The sequence below is a fragment of the Genypterus blacodes genome, unplaced genomic scaffold (assembly GCF_046128005.1).
Source record: "Genypterus blacodes isolate CSIRO-AG114 ecotype Tasmania unplaced genomic scaffold, CSIRO-AGI_Gbla_v1 ptg000029l_1, whole genome shotgun sequence".
In the NCBI taxonomy this organism is placed as follows: Eukaryota; Metazoa; Chordata; class Actinopteri; order Ophidiiformes; family Ophidiidae; genus Genypterus; species Genypterus blacodes.
This window is the reverse complement of record NW_027466842.1, coordinates 4,986,655-5,004,675: the sequence shown is the minus strand read 5'-3', so window position 1 is coordinate 5,004,675 and position 18,021 is coordinate 4,986,655. Positions and strand designations below refer to the sequence as shown.

Here is an 18,021-nt window from a genome sequence, read left to right as displayed (position 1 = left end):
CTTTCGTAGAAACCACAAAATTCATAATGACTACATGTGAAATGTTCACACATATGCAAAGCAAGCATTTCTCAAAACTTCTATCAATGTAATGTGCTGCTGAATCAGCGAGGCTGAGTTGACAATGTTCATATACAAAAATCAGCTGACATCCTGGAAACACTAGCAGAGATTTGCACCACACAAAAGCAGGAAACCATCAAACTCAATCACAGTGTGAATTTGCTGCTGCAACGACGTACACAGTCACATGAGAAAGAGGCAACGGTTTTGTTTTTGATTCGCTTCAGTTCTTCCACTTCTCTTTCTATTCTGTAACATGCCGCTTTAGATTCACAGTAAATAAAATAAGGATGGATATTACAACATCAGTCATATCCACAAGCCTGGGGCCAAAGGGTTGGTGCAGTAATTTACTATTATAGTGGTGAAAACTCCTGGCCCAGTCTATCGCAATCCTCCACAATTATCTGTTTACAAGCTTGTGTCATCTGTGGTATTCTTTTTTAAAATCCTCCTTGTGTTGCTTTTAATGTTATTTTAAACGATGCACAGATGGCTTTGGTGAAATCTTAGCCTCTAATCTCTACTCAGATGCATTATTGGTGGCATCACACAGGAAGTGGTGATGGAACAACAAAAGGTAAAAAAAAAGCAGAAGTGTCTGGCACAGTTCAGACATTCAGATCCACTGTCTGAACCATCTCCTGAGAGACCTTTCGGAGGTAAGTAACACATTTTGCCTTTCTCACACAAATAGAATAAAGCAGAGCAGACAGACAGTCTAAATTCAAGTGATGCATTCAAGAAACATTAAGAATAAGTGAATTGTGACTTTCATTATAGAGGAAATGACCCACTTTCTGGAAATGACCTGGATGCAGATCACAGTGATCATAGACGCCTGTACAAAGGGATTCACAGGCAAACAGAACAAAAACTGTATTACATGATTATTTTGTCTATGTCTCTTGAAGATCCTGTTTCACTCTTCCATTATCGCATTATCTCATATCTGCCTCCTCCAAGGACTGATGAGTGACACATTTTTGCAATTAATAACCAATTGGCAACACACTCAAATTGTAATGCAATTGTAATTGTAATGGTGCGTGATTAAACGCACAATGCACTTTTGCAACATTTGTGTTTCAAACGCATGAGCAGATTGATTATGATTGAAGCCATTTCATAATGACTACAAGGGATTAGAAATATGCGTCCAGGCCTTGACTTTAAAAATTGCTAATACATTTTGTTTCTTCAATCATATAATAGGAACCAAACTTTTAGAGTTTAAACCGCAAGACTGAGAAATTCAATGTGGTTTGGCTCACAAGCTTTGTGTGTTTTTTTGACGGTATGACTGTGAACAAGTAGACAGGAAGCAAAGATTCACATTTGAACCTTCATAATGTCCTCCCGTGTTACATACACCGAAGGCCCTCTGGGGTCAAATTGACCCCAAATTGTTTGACTGTTATCTCAACCATTAAGTGTAAATTTTCAATTATTGTTGTGTCACAGCTTTAGTCTGACTCCAGTCCAAGGCATCACCACAAATTTTTCCATTTATTTTGGAATTTAGGGCCAAAAGGCCTTGTTTACATTCGATATACCCTATTTTTGAGTTAAAAAAAATAGAAATATTTGATATGATCTTGACTATTTGACATGAACCGGAGTGGAATATGTCAAAGTGTAGTGATGGTGCAGTTTCTGATTTTTTTGAAGTTTTTGAATGAGAGCTAATACTAACACCTATTACACACCTTTAGTCTAACTCCAGTCCAACCCATTACCACAAAAATTTCCCTTAATTTTAGAATTTAGGGCCAATAGCGCTTGTTTACATAAAAGGTAAATTAAGGCAGGGATTTGGGCTTCTGCCGCACCCAAAAAATTCATGTTTTTGGACCTGGCATTGCATGCTGCCTATACCTCCTGTTGTTGTGCCACTATTAAATAACCATTGCTTGACCACACACATCAACCATACTAGATAAAAAATGTGTTGTGGGAGTGGCAGTGGCTCAGTGGGTAGTGCTTCCGCTTGGGAACCGGAGGGTCGCCGGTTCGAGCCCCTGCCGAGGTGCCCCTGAGCAAGGCACCGAACTCTCAATTGCTCCCCCCTCTGCGAAGGGTGGTAATGTAATGTAAGTCGCTTTGGATAAAAGCGTCTGCCAAATGATCGTAATGTAATGCAATGTAATGTGTTGGAGAGCAGTAGGGTGTGACTTTTTGCCCCATTACATCACTTTGTGCTTCGGCACCATTTTGACCCCAGGAGCAAAGGAATTAAAAATTCAATAAAACACCCAAAATTCAATCAAATGACTTCTTCTTCTAATCATGAAGAGCATAGTATCAAACAACCCCTATAAATTTCAGACCATTTGATGAAAGAAAACACATTTTATCAACTTTTTAGTATTGTATGGTCCTTGGGGTCAATTTGACCCCGAGGACATTACGAGGGTTAAACTCAGCTTTGACCCCGAAGCAGGTTTGATGTCACACAGCTAGTCAACCAGTGATTATGTACAGCGTTCAAAAATGTCATCAGTACATATGTTCTGATCGAGGCATGTAAGAAAGTAAACAAGAGCTGGAAGAAATACTTTGTGTCCTCTACATTCCTTTAAACCAAGTCATTACCTGAGTGAATCAGGGACAGGATACAAATCTAGGACAACATGCAATGTAGCAGGGAACTAGATCATCAGACATCCTGCTCTCAGACTTTCAGCCTTTCCCAAACATGACAAAAGGCTTAAGCTGAAACTAATGTGTTCTATCACTTATTATGATGATGGGCTCAAAACATATCAATCAACCCTCATCATTGGTGTATATCAAATGTGTACATGATTGTTAGATGCCGTAATCCCATATGTAACTGGATATTATTCTTGCCATTTTAATCTAGTGTGACATGCTACATACAGTACCTAAACTAATTTGCTTTTATCCAACTGTTCTCCCTGCAGCTGCACCATGACAAGCAACTGTTCCTTTGAGGAGGTGGACTATGTGATGAAATACTTGGAGTTGGCCATCTACATCCCCATATTCCTGATCGGCCTCTCTCTTAACATCATAGCACTGGTAGTTTTCTGCCTCTTCCTCCGCAGATGGACCGAGACGACCATCTACATGACCAGTTTGGCTCTTATGGACCTGCTCCTCCTCCTCCCTCTGCCCTTCAAAATGCATGCAACCAATCACTGCTGGTCTGGCCAATTTCAGGGGTTCTGCTCCTTTTTGGAAAGCTTGTATTTTGTTGGGATGTATGGCAGCATCTATACCATCATGTGTATAGCTGTGGACCGGTGGGTGGCTATCAGACACCCGTTCAAAGCCAAGCAGCTGAGGTCACCCAAAGTGGCTCGGCGCGTTTGCATGGTGGTCTGGGTGTTGGCATTGGCGTCAGTCTCCCCAACCATGTATCGCTTGCCGAAGGCCGATCAGGGAAACTTTAGCTGCTTCCACAGGTTTTCTGACAATGTCTGGAGCCCACTGGTGATCATCTGTGTGGAGGTGTTTGGGTTCCTGGCGCCTGCGCTGGTGGTGGTTTGCTGCTCAATCCAGACCATCTGTGCGCTTCAGCAGTCTGGCCAGAATAGTCCCAAGAGCAGAGCCTGTGTGAAGATCATCTATAGCAGTCTGAGCGCTTTCCTGGTGCCTTTCACCCCCATCCACCTTGCCATCCTGCTGCAGTTCCTGGTGAGGTCAACTGCACCTTCACTACATGACAGGGATTTTTTTTAGCTTTTCCTAACATTTGTTCCTCGTTTATTACCTTATACTTTGGATTTCGTTCATAACTCTCTAAGTGATCTTATACACTGCTAAATTGTTTTGACTATCTAGTAATTTCAGAACATAACCCTTTAACCCCACTTTTCATTGACATATTGCTGAGTTGTCTTGGTTGTTTCCCAAAATGTTGGAGGCTATTTTCAACTTTAATTCTCCACCTTCCAAGGTTAAGGCCAGAACGGGGGAAAAAGGGGAAAACAAACAATTACAAGAAGTATTGTAGTTCTATTGTTATGCTTAACACTTATTTGCTCTCCATTTATAATCACTTTCATAATTGCAGGTTCATCAAAAAGTGATTGAGGACTGTGGCTCACGGACAAGCATCAGCCTGTTTATACAGGTCGCTATGTGTCTGGGTAACATCAGCTGCTGTCTGGATGCTTTGTGTTACTACTTCATCGCCCATGAGGTGAGGAGCACCAAACACACCATCAGGTTGTCTTTAAGCCAAAGAAGGGGCACCCTCAGCTCTGTAGAGGTCTGAGCACTGGACACAGAAAAAAGGTGTGTGGACAATGTATAAATGTATGTATCTATAAAGAAAACACAGAGGGGCATTTTGTGAAAAGATGCTCTCAGTGGTCTGGGCTGGTCATTCAGTTCTACTTTGCAATTGGTGTGCAGTCTCAACATTAAAGCATTAGATTAATGAAAGAAATTGTATAAGATGAGACATAAGATTTGTGAAATGTACACAAAACCCTGAAGAATGTTTGAAAGAATGTATTCGTTGTAGCATCACATGTTTGCAATAATATTTGTAATAATAATTTTAGAGTTGGGACGGGCAAGTGGTGATGATGAATAGACTGATATCAGCATTTGTACAGAGGAACCATAATGATGACAGATCATCTAATCTACCTCTATCTAATCTGAGATAGCTGGTTTTTGGCGAGCTAAGCAGCGTAAAGGGAAACATGATACATCCTGTATCACATCGCTCTGGGTTTGCTCACGTTAACAGCGCAACCCTGTGGTAGTGATGGAAGATGTTCTAACATCTACAAGCGCTTCATCAGAAGAACCACGAGAAACAAGACATGAGACAGTGATGTTTTAGTTCATCTGATCTGTTATTAATTAATTTATGTTTATTATTTCAATTGTATTTCAATGATTGTATCATGGAGTCATGAAGTTTGTGTTTTTTTTCTGCGTGAGTAAACAAAACTTTGCATCATGACATTTTTTTTCCTGAATATCTTTATTGAAAGCATCTGGCTTTACAATGAGCATCCATGTTATGGGACCATTTTTGAGATACATACATAGAGAAGGGAAGACGAGAAACTAAGACAAAATAAAATGAAGGGAACAAAAACAATGAAGAGAGCAACGATGTGTAACGTAAATGTGATACTAAAGAGTGACAGCAACCAACCCAAGCCAGCAAAGATATGTTGAAATGACAAGACAATGTAACCGCGGCTACACAACAGCTCTAGAGGCTTCCAGTGATGAAGGTCTCTACCACGATGGTGTTCTCAAGAGGGATGAAATCCTTTTGCTCCATTCTTCTTACCTATAAGGAATAAGAAAGTGTTTTTTAGGAAATCTGGGTAAAACACATAGGAACAGGCTTATTTTAAGCAAGTCCATATATGTGCTCCAGAGGAAGCGCGTATCAGCTGTGAAGCTCTCGCACCAAATCTATAACAGTTTCAACAGAGATGCAACTTGTGGGCAACACTACCTCCTCTGCAACGTGAGGATCTTTCCTAGTTACTATGAGTGAGTCAGACAGCAGGAGGTTCCCCGGCTGAGCCCACACACACACACGGATAAGACTGGGAAGCCTCGGAAGGAAGCCCCATTTTGGTTTTCGGCTTGTTTTTCTTTTCCACTTAATCACCCACTCTCATTTGCCTACTCACCAAAACTTCGGATTCCCTGTGACTCACCTTTGAGGCAGCACATACAGTATCATGACCCAGCACCTTTTGTCTTACTCATTACTTACTATCTCTTACTATTCACTGTATGTGAATAGACTGTAAATGAGGCTGATGCATGTTTGTGGCCATGTTGCACGTACGTCTGTTCTGTTTGTGGCGTTTGAGGCGGTAGGTTTCTTTGCCGATGCAGAGCCTGTGGATGAATGGGCCCAGCACCCTCGTGTTTCTCACAATCCCTGTCACCGTCATTTCCTCCTGGATGATGCTGGTCTGAGGAAGAAGCCCCATCTGTGGCGAAGAGACAGTCACAGTGAATCACATGCTGTCTCTAGGAGGGGAGCTACAAACTCTATAAGACAGCCATTTATCGCTCACAGCTCTTACAGGAATGACTCACCTTGACATCGCTGAGCTGTTGCTGCAGAACATGCGTGGCTGCATAACCAAGCTTGTGTCCAGCTCTGTTATGTAACATGAGTCCAATTAAAAGTCATAATAAGCTGAGAAGCCCCGAAATGATAACACAAGACATGATGAGACATCAGAAAACTAGAGGAAACCAGAAAACGTTACCAGAATCTTCTACAGTAACCTGAGTTAGTGCAGTAATTTACCCAATTGAAGTCGTTTCACAGTTGTCATCGAGGTAGATGCCAACGTTCACCTGGAGTTCTTGCTGGCGAGTCCACATATGAAAGTTTGTGTTCAAAGTTGTTGTCCTCTGCCACCTGGGACACGATGCACTTCAGTAAGCACGCAGCAGTTAGTTTATGTTGTATCTCATTTCCCAGAGAAGCTGTTATATTCTGGATTAGGAAATAAACTAAGAAAAAGGAGGCAGAGTGAACTGACCTAAGCTTGGCTGAAGTACATATAGAGGCAGTAGGAACCGACTATCAGTCCAAATAAGATAGCCACCACACTGATGATTAAGAGGCACAGGGGTTTTCTCTTGGGCTTGGTTGGAATTTCCAGCTCCTCCTGTGAAGAGAAGAGAAGTTTGGTTACAAGAGAAGCCAGGACATTGTGATGTACCTCCCACATGAGGCCAAGGAGGTTGACCTCTTCACTAAATCACTCAATTCAAACACATTTTACAAGGTGTAGACAATACCCTCTTCACTAAATCACTCAATTCAAACACATTTTACAAGGTGTAGACAATACAAAGGGAATATTGAAAGCATTAAGGCTCAAACATCCGGGGCTATGATGGAGAATCTGTGGACATGATGTTCTCTCACACTGCCACGCTTTCCTGTGCAAATTCCAAATTGTAGCAGAGCTACTTCTACAAAGTGGAGTTTGCCAGGTTAGTCAGAATGGGAGCTCTGGTAGACGTAGGCTGGACCAAGTTGAGCCACACCAGATGCCCACCCACAGTCTCTCAGTCAATCTGCTGCCTCTCCGTACTACTGTTGCTATGGAGAACGGAAGCAAGGGGAGCAGATCGTGCCAAGCAGTGACGAAGATGCTGGCGCGGCTGTCTGGATCTATTCTTAGAGGCCTACTTCCACACTCCATATTTGCAGTTAGTTTAAGGCCCCTCTGTGGGCGGCAACATAAGAACAATTGCATGGAGCAGGAGTCCCTCTGTGGAGGTGGCCACAATAATAGAGCTACACACACTTTCTGCCTCTGACGCCAAGCCCACCAACCCAGCGAATCACAATCTAGACTTGTGATCTGGTGTTCTTCTGACGTAACAAGCAGGTAAATAATAGGGGTTGTATAAGTGATGGGTGCGTCATTATGTCATATTTGTCATGTACAGCAGGTTTACATGTCTCAAGTGTGCCAAATATGTCCTGGCATCATTGGAATGGAAATTGGATGGAAAATTGGACCACTTGAAGACAAGTATGCATGTATGACAAGTATGTATCTCTATTACATTGAGGAAGGACAATCAATAAAACATCTAAAAATAATAATGTGAACACTAATGACTGGATAAAATCAAATCTTTTTTCAAAAATTAAGTAGCTTAATAGGTACATTTAAACAATATACTGTATAGAATAGAATACCCTTTATTATTCTCACGAATGAGAAATTCCACAACGCAATCCACGCACACATCCGAAACTGGGCTCCCCTCCTACACACACACTCGCAGCAGGCAGCCGGCAGCCAGCTCCCGTGGAGAAGGTTGGAGTCTTAATATAGTATATATTTAATATCCTATATATATTATTATTATAGTAAGGAATTCCTTGCCTGGGGAGGTCGTGGTCTGCAAATTAAATCGCATTCATGCATATGTTTTTTACTAAACGTCAGATGTGACCATAGCAACATAACAATAACAAAGGAGCAGAAGCAGCATACACTCACATATGCCTGAGGTGGCACAATGTCATCTAGGTCCTTTAATAGGTGATTAATTATCTTCACCATGTCTACAGACGATGGTTTGCTTAGTCCCGCCGTATTAATAGACACACACGTTCTGTCTCTGACGCCAGCCAATCAGAACCATGACGACATGTGCGATCTTGTGTTCGTTTGACGTAAGAAGCAAGTAAATAAAGAATGTGTTTTATAAGTGATAGATGCGTCAAATGGACGTAATGGCTCGTTTCAATTGTACATTCTGACCTTTCATATCATCACATCGTATCATATCACCATCAATTATTGATTAGAAATTGAATAATTCCATGCATGGGGATTTTATGGGCTGCAGATTCTCATGCTTGCATATAAATTTGTTTACCAAACCTCAGACGTGAACATACACACAAATCATACAAATGACGAAACAAATTAGCATAAAACTCACATATGCCTGAGTTGGTACCAGGTATTCTAGATCAGATGTCTGGTCAGCAACATTAATCATGTTTGAAATCGATTATTTCACCCTCCTTTTTATAGACACAGACGTTCTGCCTCTGACGCCAGCCAATTAGAATCTAGAGCTCGTGCGAGCGCGTGTTCTTTTGACGTAATAAGCAGGTAAACTAGACGATGTTTAAGTGATGGTTGCTATATCTTTTCACGTTTGTCATATAGCACCTCATGAGGACATCATATATGTGTATATTATATGATTTACCTTATACATTCTAAGCCTTCATATAGTCACATTTTATTAGAATATTCTCCTTATATTCAAATTTAAGTGTAAGACATAACCACCACAAACTCCTGCTTGTAATGTAATGATGCATGAATATACATACATATACATATTGAAAAGGCAAGAATAAATGTTTGATCATTTATTTGTAAAGCAGCAAGATATTACAAGAAGAATTAACTGTACAGCAGGATTAAGTCAAATCCAGATCCTATACAAATGGAATATGAATACATCTCTCCAAGGAAAGTGACGTAGGCGACAGTTAAAGAAACAAGGCAAATTCTACCATAAGGAGGAAGAGTGAGATACAACGAATGTTAGCCTTCTATATCAGGACATGATCTCAACTAAAAAGCATTTTGTCTAAATATTCCATCAAATCCTCAACGCAAAGAAAAGAATCGCCAACTGCCTTCTTTGGTTCCTTCTATCAATCAAAAGCACTGCTACTAATTACAGTCTACTGCCGTTTCTATCCCAGGAGAAGGAAAGTGTGTGAAAGGAAGGAAATAACAGACAAACCAAGTCAAAACAAGTTATTTCCAAAAATCTATGCATGTACCGATATGAAATTCTGAAGAAAATTACATTTACAATGTATATTGCTTAGGAACAATCAAAAGTCACATACACCATTAATTAATTATAAAAACGAGCAAAGAAACGTCTAAACGACATGAGGTATGTTTGCAATTTTGGGTCATCCAAAACTAAATTTAACATTAAGGAAACAAATATTCACACTAGTGCACAGTGCAGGCAGCCTGTGTTTGTATCCTAACCATCACCCACAATGCACTAGGACAAAGAAGACAACAGGACAAATCAAACAAAAGAAAATCAAATCAAGTTTTGTTACTGAAGTGAAAACAACCTGACGAGCTACAGATTTACGACACACTTAAATCGTCATTCAAATATAGACAAGACATTAAGGGAACATGAAAAAAGAGTATTACTGATCCAGCCTGCGACCCAAACAAGTACATGAAAGTCGGAATCTGTTGGATGAATATTTTACTCCTTAAAGTGCAGTTCAAAGCCTCAAGGATTCAAGAGGTAATAGTTTGAAATTGGCTTCAGTGTCAGACGGTGGATCTAGACCCCTCCACAGATGACCGTCTCCACCACGAAGGTGTTCTCCGAGTGACGAATTCTGTGGCACTTGCTTGTGTCACGCTTGTAACCTGTAAGGAAAAAGAAGGCGGGTTTTAGGAATAGGCTTATTTGAAACATGTCCATAAATATAAGTGCTCCAGAGGAAGTATGTATCATTTCTGATTAATTTCTTCTTCACCAAACTATAACAGTTTCCACAGAGGTGCTACCTCCTCCACAATGTGAGGATCTCTCCAAGTTACTATGAGTGAGTCAGACAGCAGGAGGTTCCCAGGCTGAGCCCACACATGAGTCCATAATAAGACCGGGAAGCTGATTCTTCATTCACACATACTGTATAAGGGAGGAAGTCCCATTTTGGTGCTCGGCTTCTTTTTGTTTTCTCTCTCTTTCCTCCTACACACCAAAACAAACTTTGGATTCCCTGTGACTCAATTTTGAAGCAGCACATTTTATGACCCAGCACCTTAAGTCTTTGGTCATTACTTACTATCTCATACTGCCTGTTTCTGACTGGACTGTTAATGCATGTTTGTGGCCATGTTGCACTTACGTCTGTTCTGTTTGTGGCGCTTGAGGCGGTAGGTTTCTTTGCCGATGCAGAGCCTGTGGATGAATGGGCCCAGCATCCTCGTGTTCCTCACAATCCCTGTCACCGCCATTTCCTCCTGGATGATGCTGGTTTGAGGAAGACTGAACAGTCCTATCTGTGGTAAAGAGACAGTCACAATGAATCACACGCTGTCTCTAGGAGGGGAGCTACAAACTCTGTAAGACAGCCATTTATCACTCACAGCTCTTACAGGAATGACTCACCTTAACATTGCTGAGCAGTTGCCACAGAATACGCGGCTGCATAACCAAGCTTGTGTCCAGCTCTGTGATGTAACATGAGTCCAATGAAAAGTCATAATAAGCTGAGAAGCCCTGAAATGAAAACACAAGACATGATGAGACATCAGAAAACCAGAGGAAACCATAGAATGTTACCAGAATCTTCTACAGTAACCTGAGTTAGTGCAGTAACTTACCCAATTGAAATCATGGATGATGTCCACAGGGTTTCCAACCTTCGTCACAGGGACACTAATCTTTTCATAGTTGTCATCGAGGTAGATGCCAACGTTCTCCTTGAGTTCTTGCTGGCGTCTCGCCATGTCCACATATAAAAGTCGGCATTGAAACAAGTTGTCTTCTGCAACCTATAAATGGGACAGAGTGCATTTTAGTTAGCATACAGCAGTAAGTTTAAGTCGCGTCTCATGTAAGAAAAAGGAAGCAGAGTGAACTGACCTGAGCTTTGCGGAAGTGGCGATAGAGACAGAAGGAACCGACTATCAGTCCTGATATGAGGGCCACAACACCAACGATGAGGCAGCACAGGCGTCTTTGAAAAGGCTTCTTGGTCCCAATTGGAATATCCAGCTCCTCCTGTGAAGAGAAGAGCAGCTTGGTTTACAAGAGAGGCCAGGGGATTGTGGTGTGCATCCTACATGAGGCCACAGAGGTTGACCTCTTCACTAAATCACTCAGTTCAAACACATTTCACACTGATCTACAACGAAGTGTAGAATAATAAAGGGGAATATTTAGATCTTAGGTCTTGTGCTATGATGGAGAATCTGTGGACATGATGCTCTCTCACACTGCCACGCTTTCCTCTGCAAGTTCCAAATCATAACCTATCTACTTCTATAACATGGAGATTGCCAGGTTAGTCAGAATGGGAGCTCTGGTAGACGTAGGCTGGACCAAGATGAGCCACACCAGATGCCCACCCACAGTCTCTCAGTCAATCTGCTGCCTCTCCATACTACCGTTGCTATGGAGAACAGAAGCAAGGGGAGCAGATCGTGCCAAGCAGTGACGAAGATGCGACGAAGATGCTGCCGTGGCTGTCTGGGTCTATTCTTAGAGTTCTACTTCCTCACTCCGTATTTGCAGTTACTTTGACGGCTCTTTGAGTCCCTCTGTGGAGGTGGGCATAATAATAATAGAGCTACACACACTTTCTGCCTCTGACACCTGAGCCGCTGTAATAAGCAGGCAAATAAAGGCAGTTCATTCAAGTTGTGATTCAGGGATGCCACATGTGAAATGTTTCTCACAAATAACTGATTATTAGAACACAGGTTGTGAGGGGTAAGCCTCAGTTTTCTCTTTGTACATAGACCACATGGTCCCAAAATGACATTTCTTCGAGTTTAGCTCCAGGCCTACTGAGTGGACCTGGACCAACACCTTCTCTAGATGTTCATATGTCGTCCAGGTGCACCAAGCAAATGTGCCATAGAAGACCCCTGAGAATCAGCTCCATCATGTGTTGGAAAGTGGCCGGTGAGTGTATCAGTACCATGGGCAAGCACCTCCACTGACACACTCCCCTGCCAATCCTGAAGGGTGTCAGTTGCCATTTGACAGGTCCAGTGTGCTGAACTAAGTGATGCCACTGCCCCACTTTGTTTTTAACAAGTACCATGGGACTGCAACTCTCCACCTCATCAGCCAGCAGGCCAGCAACTTGGTCAACATTAGGTGGACCAATAATTGGAAAAGTAACTGAATCTGACAGCACACGAGTTTGAGTGCATGTGTGTGTATATCAGGACATTGTATCATATCACCTTTCTTTTCTTTTTTTAAATAATACACGTTTCTGACTGCTGCAGTGTAATGCACGAGCCCAATAGAAAGTGAACATACATGATCTTAGTCTCGAAGCATTTTTTCTTGCACATTTCCTTAGACTGACCTTCATTCAAGCGATCTTCAATCTACCTTTAACATTTCTATCACGGGCCAAAGTTATAATTTGGTTAAGGGCTGCACATTAAATCCCATGCACAGTAAGTAATTGTTTACCAAAAGTCAGTTATGATCATCAGGCATAACAATGCAGCGGTCAAAAGTAAACAATTCATACAATGACAACATGCCATCAGACTACACAAACAAACAAACAGAGACGATTCGCAAACTCACATGAGCCTGAGGTATGATAATCTTGTTTCCATCCTCCTCCTTTTCGGGCTTCTGCGCCGATACTGGCTTGAAAGTTATCTTCACCATGTCTGAAGGCTGTTATTCGCTCTGTCTCCTTACTGTTGTTGCTCTGGTTTCATCCACATCGCCGGTAGGATTTTATACGAGCCGCTCGGTGTCGCCCGCGGGAATCTGTGACCTCAGAACAACGTCTTCAGTGACGTACAAGCGGTGTGTGGGTCTGCAAGAGAATCCTCCTCAATGCTGTCAAAATAAGAGCCCGAGTGGTGCTGGAATCGTTGAATTTGAAATACTATTCACTCTGTATACATTATTTTTCATACAAATACAACTAAATTGATGTTCAGAGTTTCCCTTTCGGACAAATTACTTCGTTTGTCCCGTTTATTGACATCGGAATAAATAACGTTGCTTTATTGTGAAAGCAAACGCCAGATATGGTAGTGCTGTTCCGTAATTTATTTAAAGATGTATCACCTCGCCTCAACACGGATCATCCGGAAATGTGTTGCTGTTGCAAGCACTTTTCAGCCAGCAGACTGCATTAAAGTTGCAATCACGTTACTTATACCCCGATACGAATAGATATATAATCAATTATATTATTATAAGAATAGAAAGACAGAAGAAAGGGGTGAAGGATTAGTAGAGTTGTTGTTGTTTTTGTTATTTATCTGTCTATATGCTATAACAGTCCCCCTGACAAAAGAATGGAACTCATCTACCAAACCAACCCACACAGTTTCATATCTGTATATCTATGTAGAAATCTAAAATCCAAACACATGCAAATTTTCACAGGGATGTGACAATGTGTTTGAGATTCACCACAGATAATATCAGATAATCAGATATGTTTCATCTAATGATAAAACGTATTCATAGAATATTCTGTAAATGCATTAATGAGAGTGAACTATATTTTTTATTTCCCTGACTATTTTACCATGCCATTTTACTTTCACTTGCTTCCAGAGTGTAAAATGCCCACCATCAGAGGGTTGCACTTGTGTACTAGACAAATGGCTCACATTCTTCCTACTTAATGAGTACACAGGCAGAAAGGGACATTGATGGCTCACTATCAGCATAGCATAGGCCTACAATGCAAAGGTGACTAATGACACGATGTGAGAATTGCCCTATCGTGGGGTGATCACACTTTAAAAGGTGGTCAGAAAGTTAACATTAACAAACTAACTCCTAAATATACTGAATGTTGTCCTTAAAAGATGTTGTCGAAAAGGGGGAATACTGAATGGCCTATATATTAAACTATATATTGTTATATCAACATTGTCATCTGTATTCTTGCCATAAACCTAACTTTTTGTATACACAGTGATTTAATGATATCTGTTTCAGATGTATTGTCTTCACAAGCAAATAATGTCAAACTCATTTGCAAAGATTGTTGTTTTCAAATCTTATGGGGTCATGCGGGTTAACACTTTTGGTATTAAACTGTATTCTTAATCACATAATGTGTGTTTGTGTGCTATATATGATCATGTGGGACATGCATAGCATAAAAATCTGCACTATTGTTTGGTCATAGGCCTCATATACTGTCCAAAGCAGTGTTTTCATCCTCTGAAGGGCTTAGCCTAATGATTTATTCATAAATTGAGGGGTACAAAGTCTGGTGGAAACGGCACCGGAAAACCGAATTTTAAATATATCTTGAGTATAAAATCCACTAATATAAAGGGCCTACTCTTGAATTTGCAATTTTGAAATAGCATTTTTTGAAATAGATGAATTTGTAGGAGGGGCGGGGGGCTACCATTTTAAAGGGCTTCTTTAAAATGGTATCGTATTTGTTACAGGTTTACATGATGTGTAGCCTTTGTTTTAGCTGCTTTATGCTAGGAATAAGCCTGGCAGGTCATACTTTCGGGACATAGTCGGATCCGGGTACAAAGTTATTGCTGGGACAAAAGCTACGACCGCTGATGATTGGCGGGTGCGAGCGTTGCGCGCCCACGCCGTGTCTTGTTCGCCTATTCACATGTAAATGAGCAGACATATAAACCCGCCGCATGGCCCCTCAGTGCCGCATTAACCAAACTGCTCTCCGCCTTTCTGTTGAAAACCTCGTTGGCCGCTGGGATCTACGGCCATCTGTCCCATTGACGCGCTGTAACGGCTCTGTGGATTATACACCGACCTCCAGGGTTCAACAACAACATGGCCCCCATCCGTAACAACACAGACGGAGCGGACAGAGGCGACAAATACGGCGGAGTCACAGCGAACAGAAAGGTGGGTTACAACGTGAACGTTTGATCACTTAATCGCCAATACATGTGATTTGCCTGGAAGCTGACCAAGTTGCGCCATTGTTGCTGTGTCGTCTGTCTGCAGATGAGAAAACCTCTGGTGGAGAAGAAAAGAAGGGCTCGCATCAATGAAAGTTTACAAGAACTCAGAGTTCTCATGGCAGATTCAGACGTAAGTTCACTCAAATATGGATATTTTACCCACCCATTGCTTTTATTGTGTTGTTCATCACGCCATATGGTAGTAGTACCTACTGTAGTCGATGTTTACACTTGTTAAAGCAGATTTGTGTGTCACTCCCTGCAGTTGCAATCAAAGATGGAGAATGCTGAAGTGCTTGAGATGACAGTGAAACGAGTGGAGAGCATCATGCAAAACCAGGCTCAAGGTACAAGATACTTGTTTTGTATATTCTTGAGATTCACCAGCCCTAACTTGTACAACTTCAGCAATTGTCTTACCTCTAGCCAAAGACCGTGGTGTAATTGTAGTTTAAATATGATTTTGGAATTCTTCCGCCAAATAACATAGCACTATGTTTAATATAGATTAACCTACAAATTGGTTGTTACTATGTGAGCGCATTGATTTTGGAATTGACCGCTATGCGGTCACAGGTGTCCTTGCTTAGAAAATATGAACCGAGACTCATTTGAGGCTGTATGTGGAGCACCGGGCTTATGTGAACCAGTGAGTTTATCATTTTAATTCATCTTTAACCAGAGGTTGACGCTGAGAACCGGGAGGCGTGTGAGCGGTTCGCTGCGGGCTACATCCAGTGTATGCATGAGGTGCATACGTTCGTCTCCAGCTGTCCAGGCATCGACCCGACGGTGGCCGCGGAGCTGTTGAACCACCTCCTGGAGAGCATGCCCCTCCATGACGAGGACCGCCTTCGGGATATGCTGCCGGAAACCGGGGCAGACTTCCCCGGCTGCACCGGCACTTGGCCCATGTCAGAGGGCGCTTACACGGCTATGGTGTCCCCGACACCCTCACGCTGCTCCACCGACGAGCTCAGCTCAGACCTGGATGACACAGACTCTGAGCACAGCCATGTTTCTGCTGCAGAAGAAGCTGAGAACCAGGATGGATTGAGTTTTCAGTCTGTAACTTACTCCAAGTCAATGTGGAGACCATGGTAGATGATTTTGAAAAGGAATAGCCCCATGCATGTGCTAATCTAGAGGAGTTAATGCTTTGTGTTATAGACTTTTGTGTGGGATAGAGGCCAAAAACTGCTGACATGTCAACTTTGAAAACTGGGTGAAAGGCATATGAGAAGCTCTTTGTATGATTACTCTGGAATTGCAATTAAGCTAAAAAAGTATTTAATGAACTGTAATTAAGTTGGTTTTGCAGAGGTCAGTGACCTGTAGGTCTTATGTATGTGTATTGGCCTTTAGGCCTACCTTCAGTGAAGGGGGGTAAATGCATATGTAAATATTTACTTGTTGAATATTGACATGACTGTATAGACTATACCTGTCCCTCTAGACATGTAGACTTAGCTCAATGTAAATTATTTCTTTTATAGGATATCATCTGTATTTATGAATGTCAAAAGACGGTTGTTAGGCTACCTCAGCTGATTTTACTATGCTCAGACTCTTATTCTGCCTTTTCAATAAATGTTTTTTTGACAACGCTCTTGTAAGGCCTGTTTAGTCACACACTTATTTAACAGTTAAAATGCCCCTCTTGAATCCTCCTTCAAAGTGGGCAGCGCTTCACACAGGAATGTCACTAACCACCCATACATACAAGATATTAGTTAAAAGTTAAGTCATGAAAGCCATTTGTGTGCACCCCAAACACCTTTTGTACGCTGCAGGCATTTGTGAGGTGTGAATGAGTAATCCACTCACTCACTCCTTATATAGGCCTGCTTCGTACTTAGCACATTGCCTTTATAACTCTTCTTGGCTTCAGCAATGATATTACCGTTCCGTCCTTAGCCGGATCTATAAAAGGAATAGTTCTTTTGAAACTAGCAATACTGGTATCTATTCTGGTATATTTAGTAGATTTAATATCATTTACATACATTTTATTTACAGGATGCCTGTACCATACTTACCTATACCTACTAAAGGGAAAGAGTTGAGTCCCATGTGATCTGCAGACACTTCTTCAGCCTGTCTGCACTTTCAGACTCCACATGCATGTGCCTGGTGAGATCAACAGACACTGTTCTGCCTCTCTACCACAAGCTCCCACAGCTACAAAATGAATATGAAAAGACAACAACCCCAAGCCAGTCTGAGTCCTGCTAATCTCTAATCAGATGTCACCTCTTGTGTCCCTGTGATGTCCACCACAAGTGTCACTACTACCAAGTGTCACTTCTTACACTCTCCCAAAACACAGAGAGATCAGTTTTGGAATGACACAAAACGGATTAATATAGTGGAACTGGAATTAGAGAGGAGTGACACAACTACCATGCAATGTCATTAGTGTCATTTTATAGCTGGGAAGTCAAGAAAATAGGGTATAAAACGGGCATAATAGTGACGAAAGACAGACAGAAATCCAAGATAGGCATGAACCTGAAACAAATGAAACAAGCCGCTCTGATGTTGTGCGGGTGTTAACCGGATTTGCGGAACTTAAGAGGTGCAAATGATCGCTGCAAGAGGACAGCTGGTAGTTTTCGCACCTACTCTTAAACTTGGATGAAGTAGTGAGGTGTGAACAGTGTTTTGCGGCGCGAGAGGGTCCTTTCGATCCTTTGATCAGGTCTGCTCAGTCTCGGTCTGTCTGCAGGGACCGTCTCAGTCTGACAGACAGTTTATGGCAAGA

General features: G+C 41.8%; 3 protein-coding genes across 3 annotated transcripts; 2 read left to right on the top strand and 1 right to left on the bottom strand.

Moving 5' to 3' along the window:
* The first annotated feature begins 562 nt into the window (after positions 1-562).
* Positions 563-5,223, top strand: LOC142994374 (G-protein coupled receptor 55). Its single transcript, XM_076145173.1, has 3 exons — positions 563-725; positions 2,991-3,726; positions 4,106-5,223. Exons 2-3 carry the CDS (start codon positions 2,998-3,000, stop codon positions 4,307-4,309), a joined length of 933 nt encoding a protein of 310 aa, XP_076001288.1. The 5' UTR covers positions 563-725; positions 2,991-2,997; the 3' UTR covers positions 4,310-5,223.
* A 3,714-nt stretch (positions 5,224-8,937) lies between these two features.
* itm2cb (integral membrane protein 2Cb) lies at positions 8,938-14,569 on the bottom strand. Its single transcript, XM_076145114.1, has 6 exons — positions 12,913-14,569; positions 11,224-11,361; positions 10,962-11,132; positions 10,747-10,857; positions 10,484-10,637; positions 8,938-9,998 (listed from the first exon to the last, which is right to left on the bottom strand). Exons 1-6 carry the CDS (start codon positions 12,997-12,999, stop codon positions 9,910-9,912), a joined length of 750 nt encoding a protein of 249 aa, XP_076001229.1. The 5' UTR covers positions 13,000-14,569; the 3' UTR covers positions 8,938-9,909.
* A 490-nt stretch (positions 14,570-15,059) lies between these two features.
* Positions 15,060-16,832, top strand: hes6 (hes family bHLH transcription factor 6). Its single transcript, XM_076145116.1, has 4 exons — positions 15,060-15,198; positions 15,301-15,387; positions 15,523-15,604; positions 15,940-16,832. Exons 1-4 carry the CDS (start codon positions 15,124-15,126, stop codon positions 16,359-16,361), a joined length of 666 nt encoding a protein of 221 aa, XP_076001231.1. The 5' UTR covers positions 15,060-15,123; the 3' UTR covers positions 16,362-16,832.
* The last annotated feature ends 1,189 nt before the right edge of the window (positions 16,833-18,021 follow it).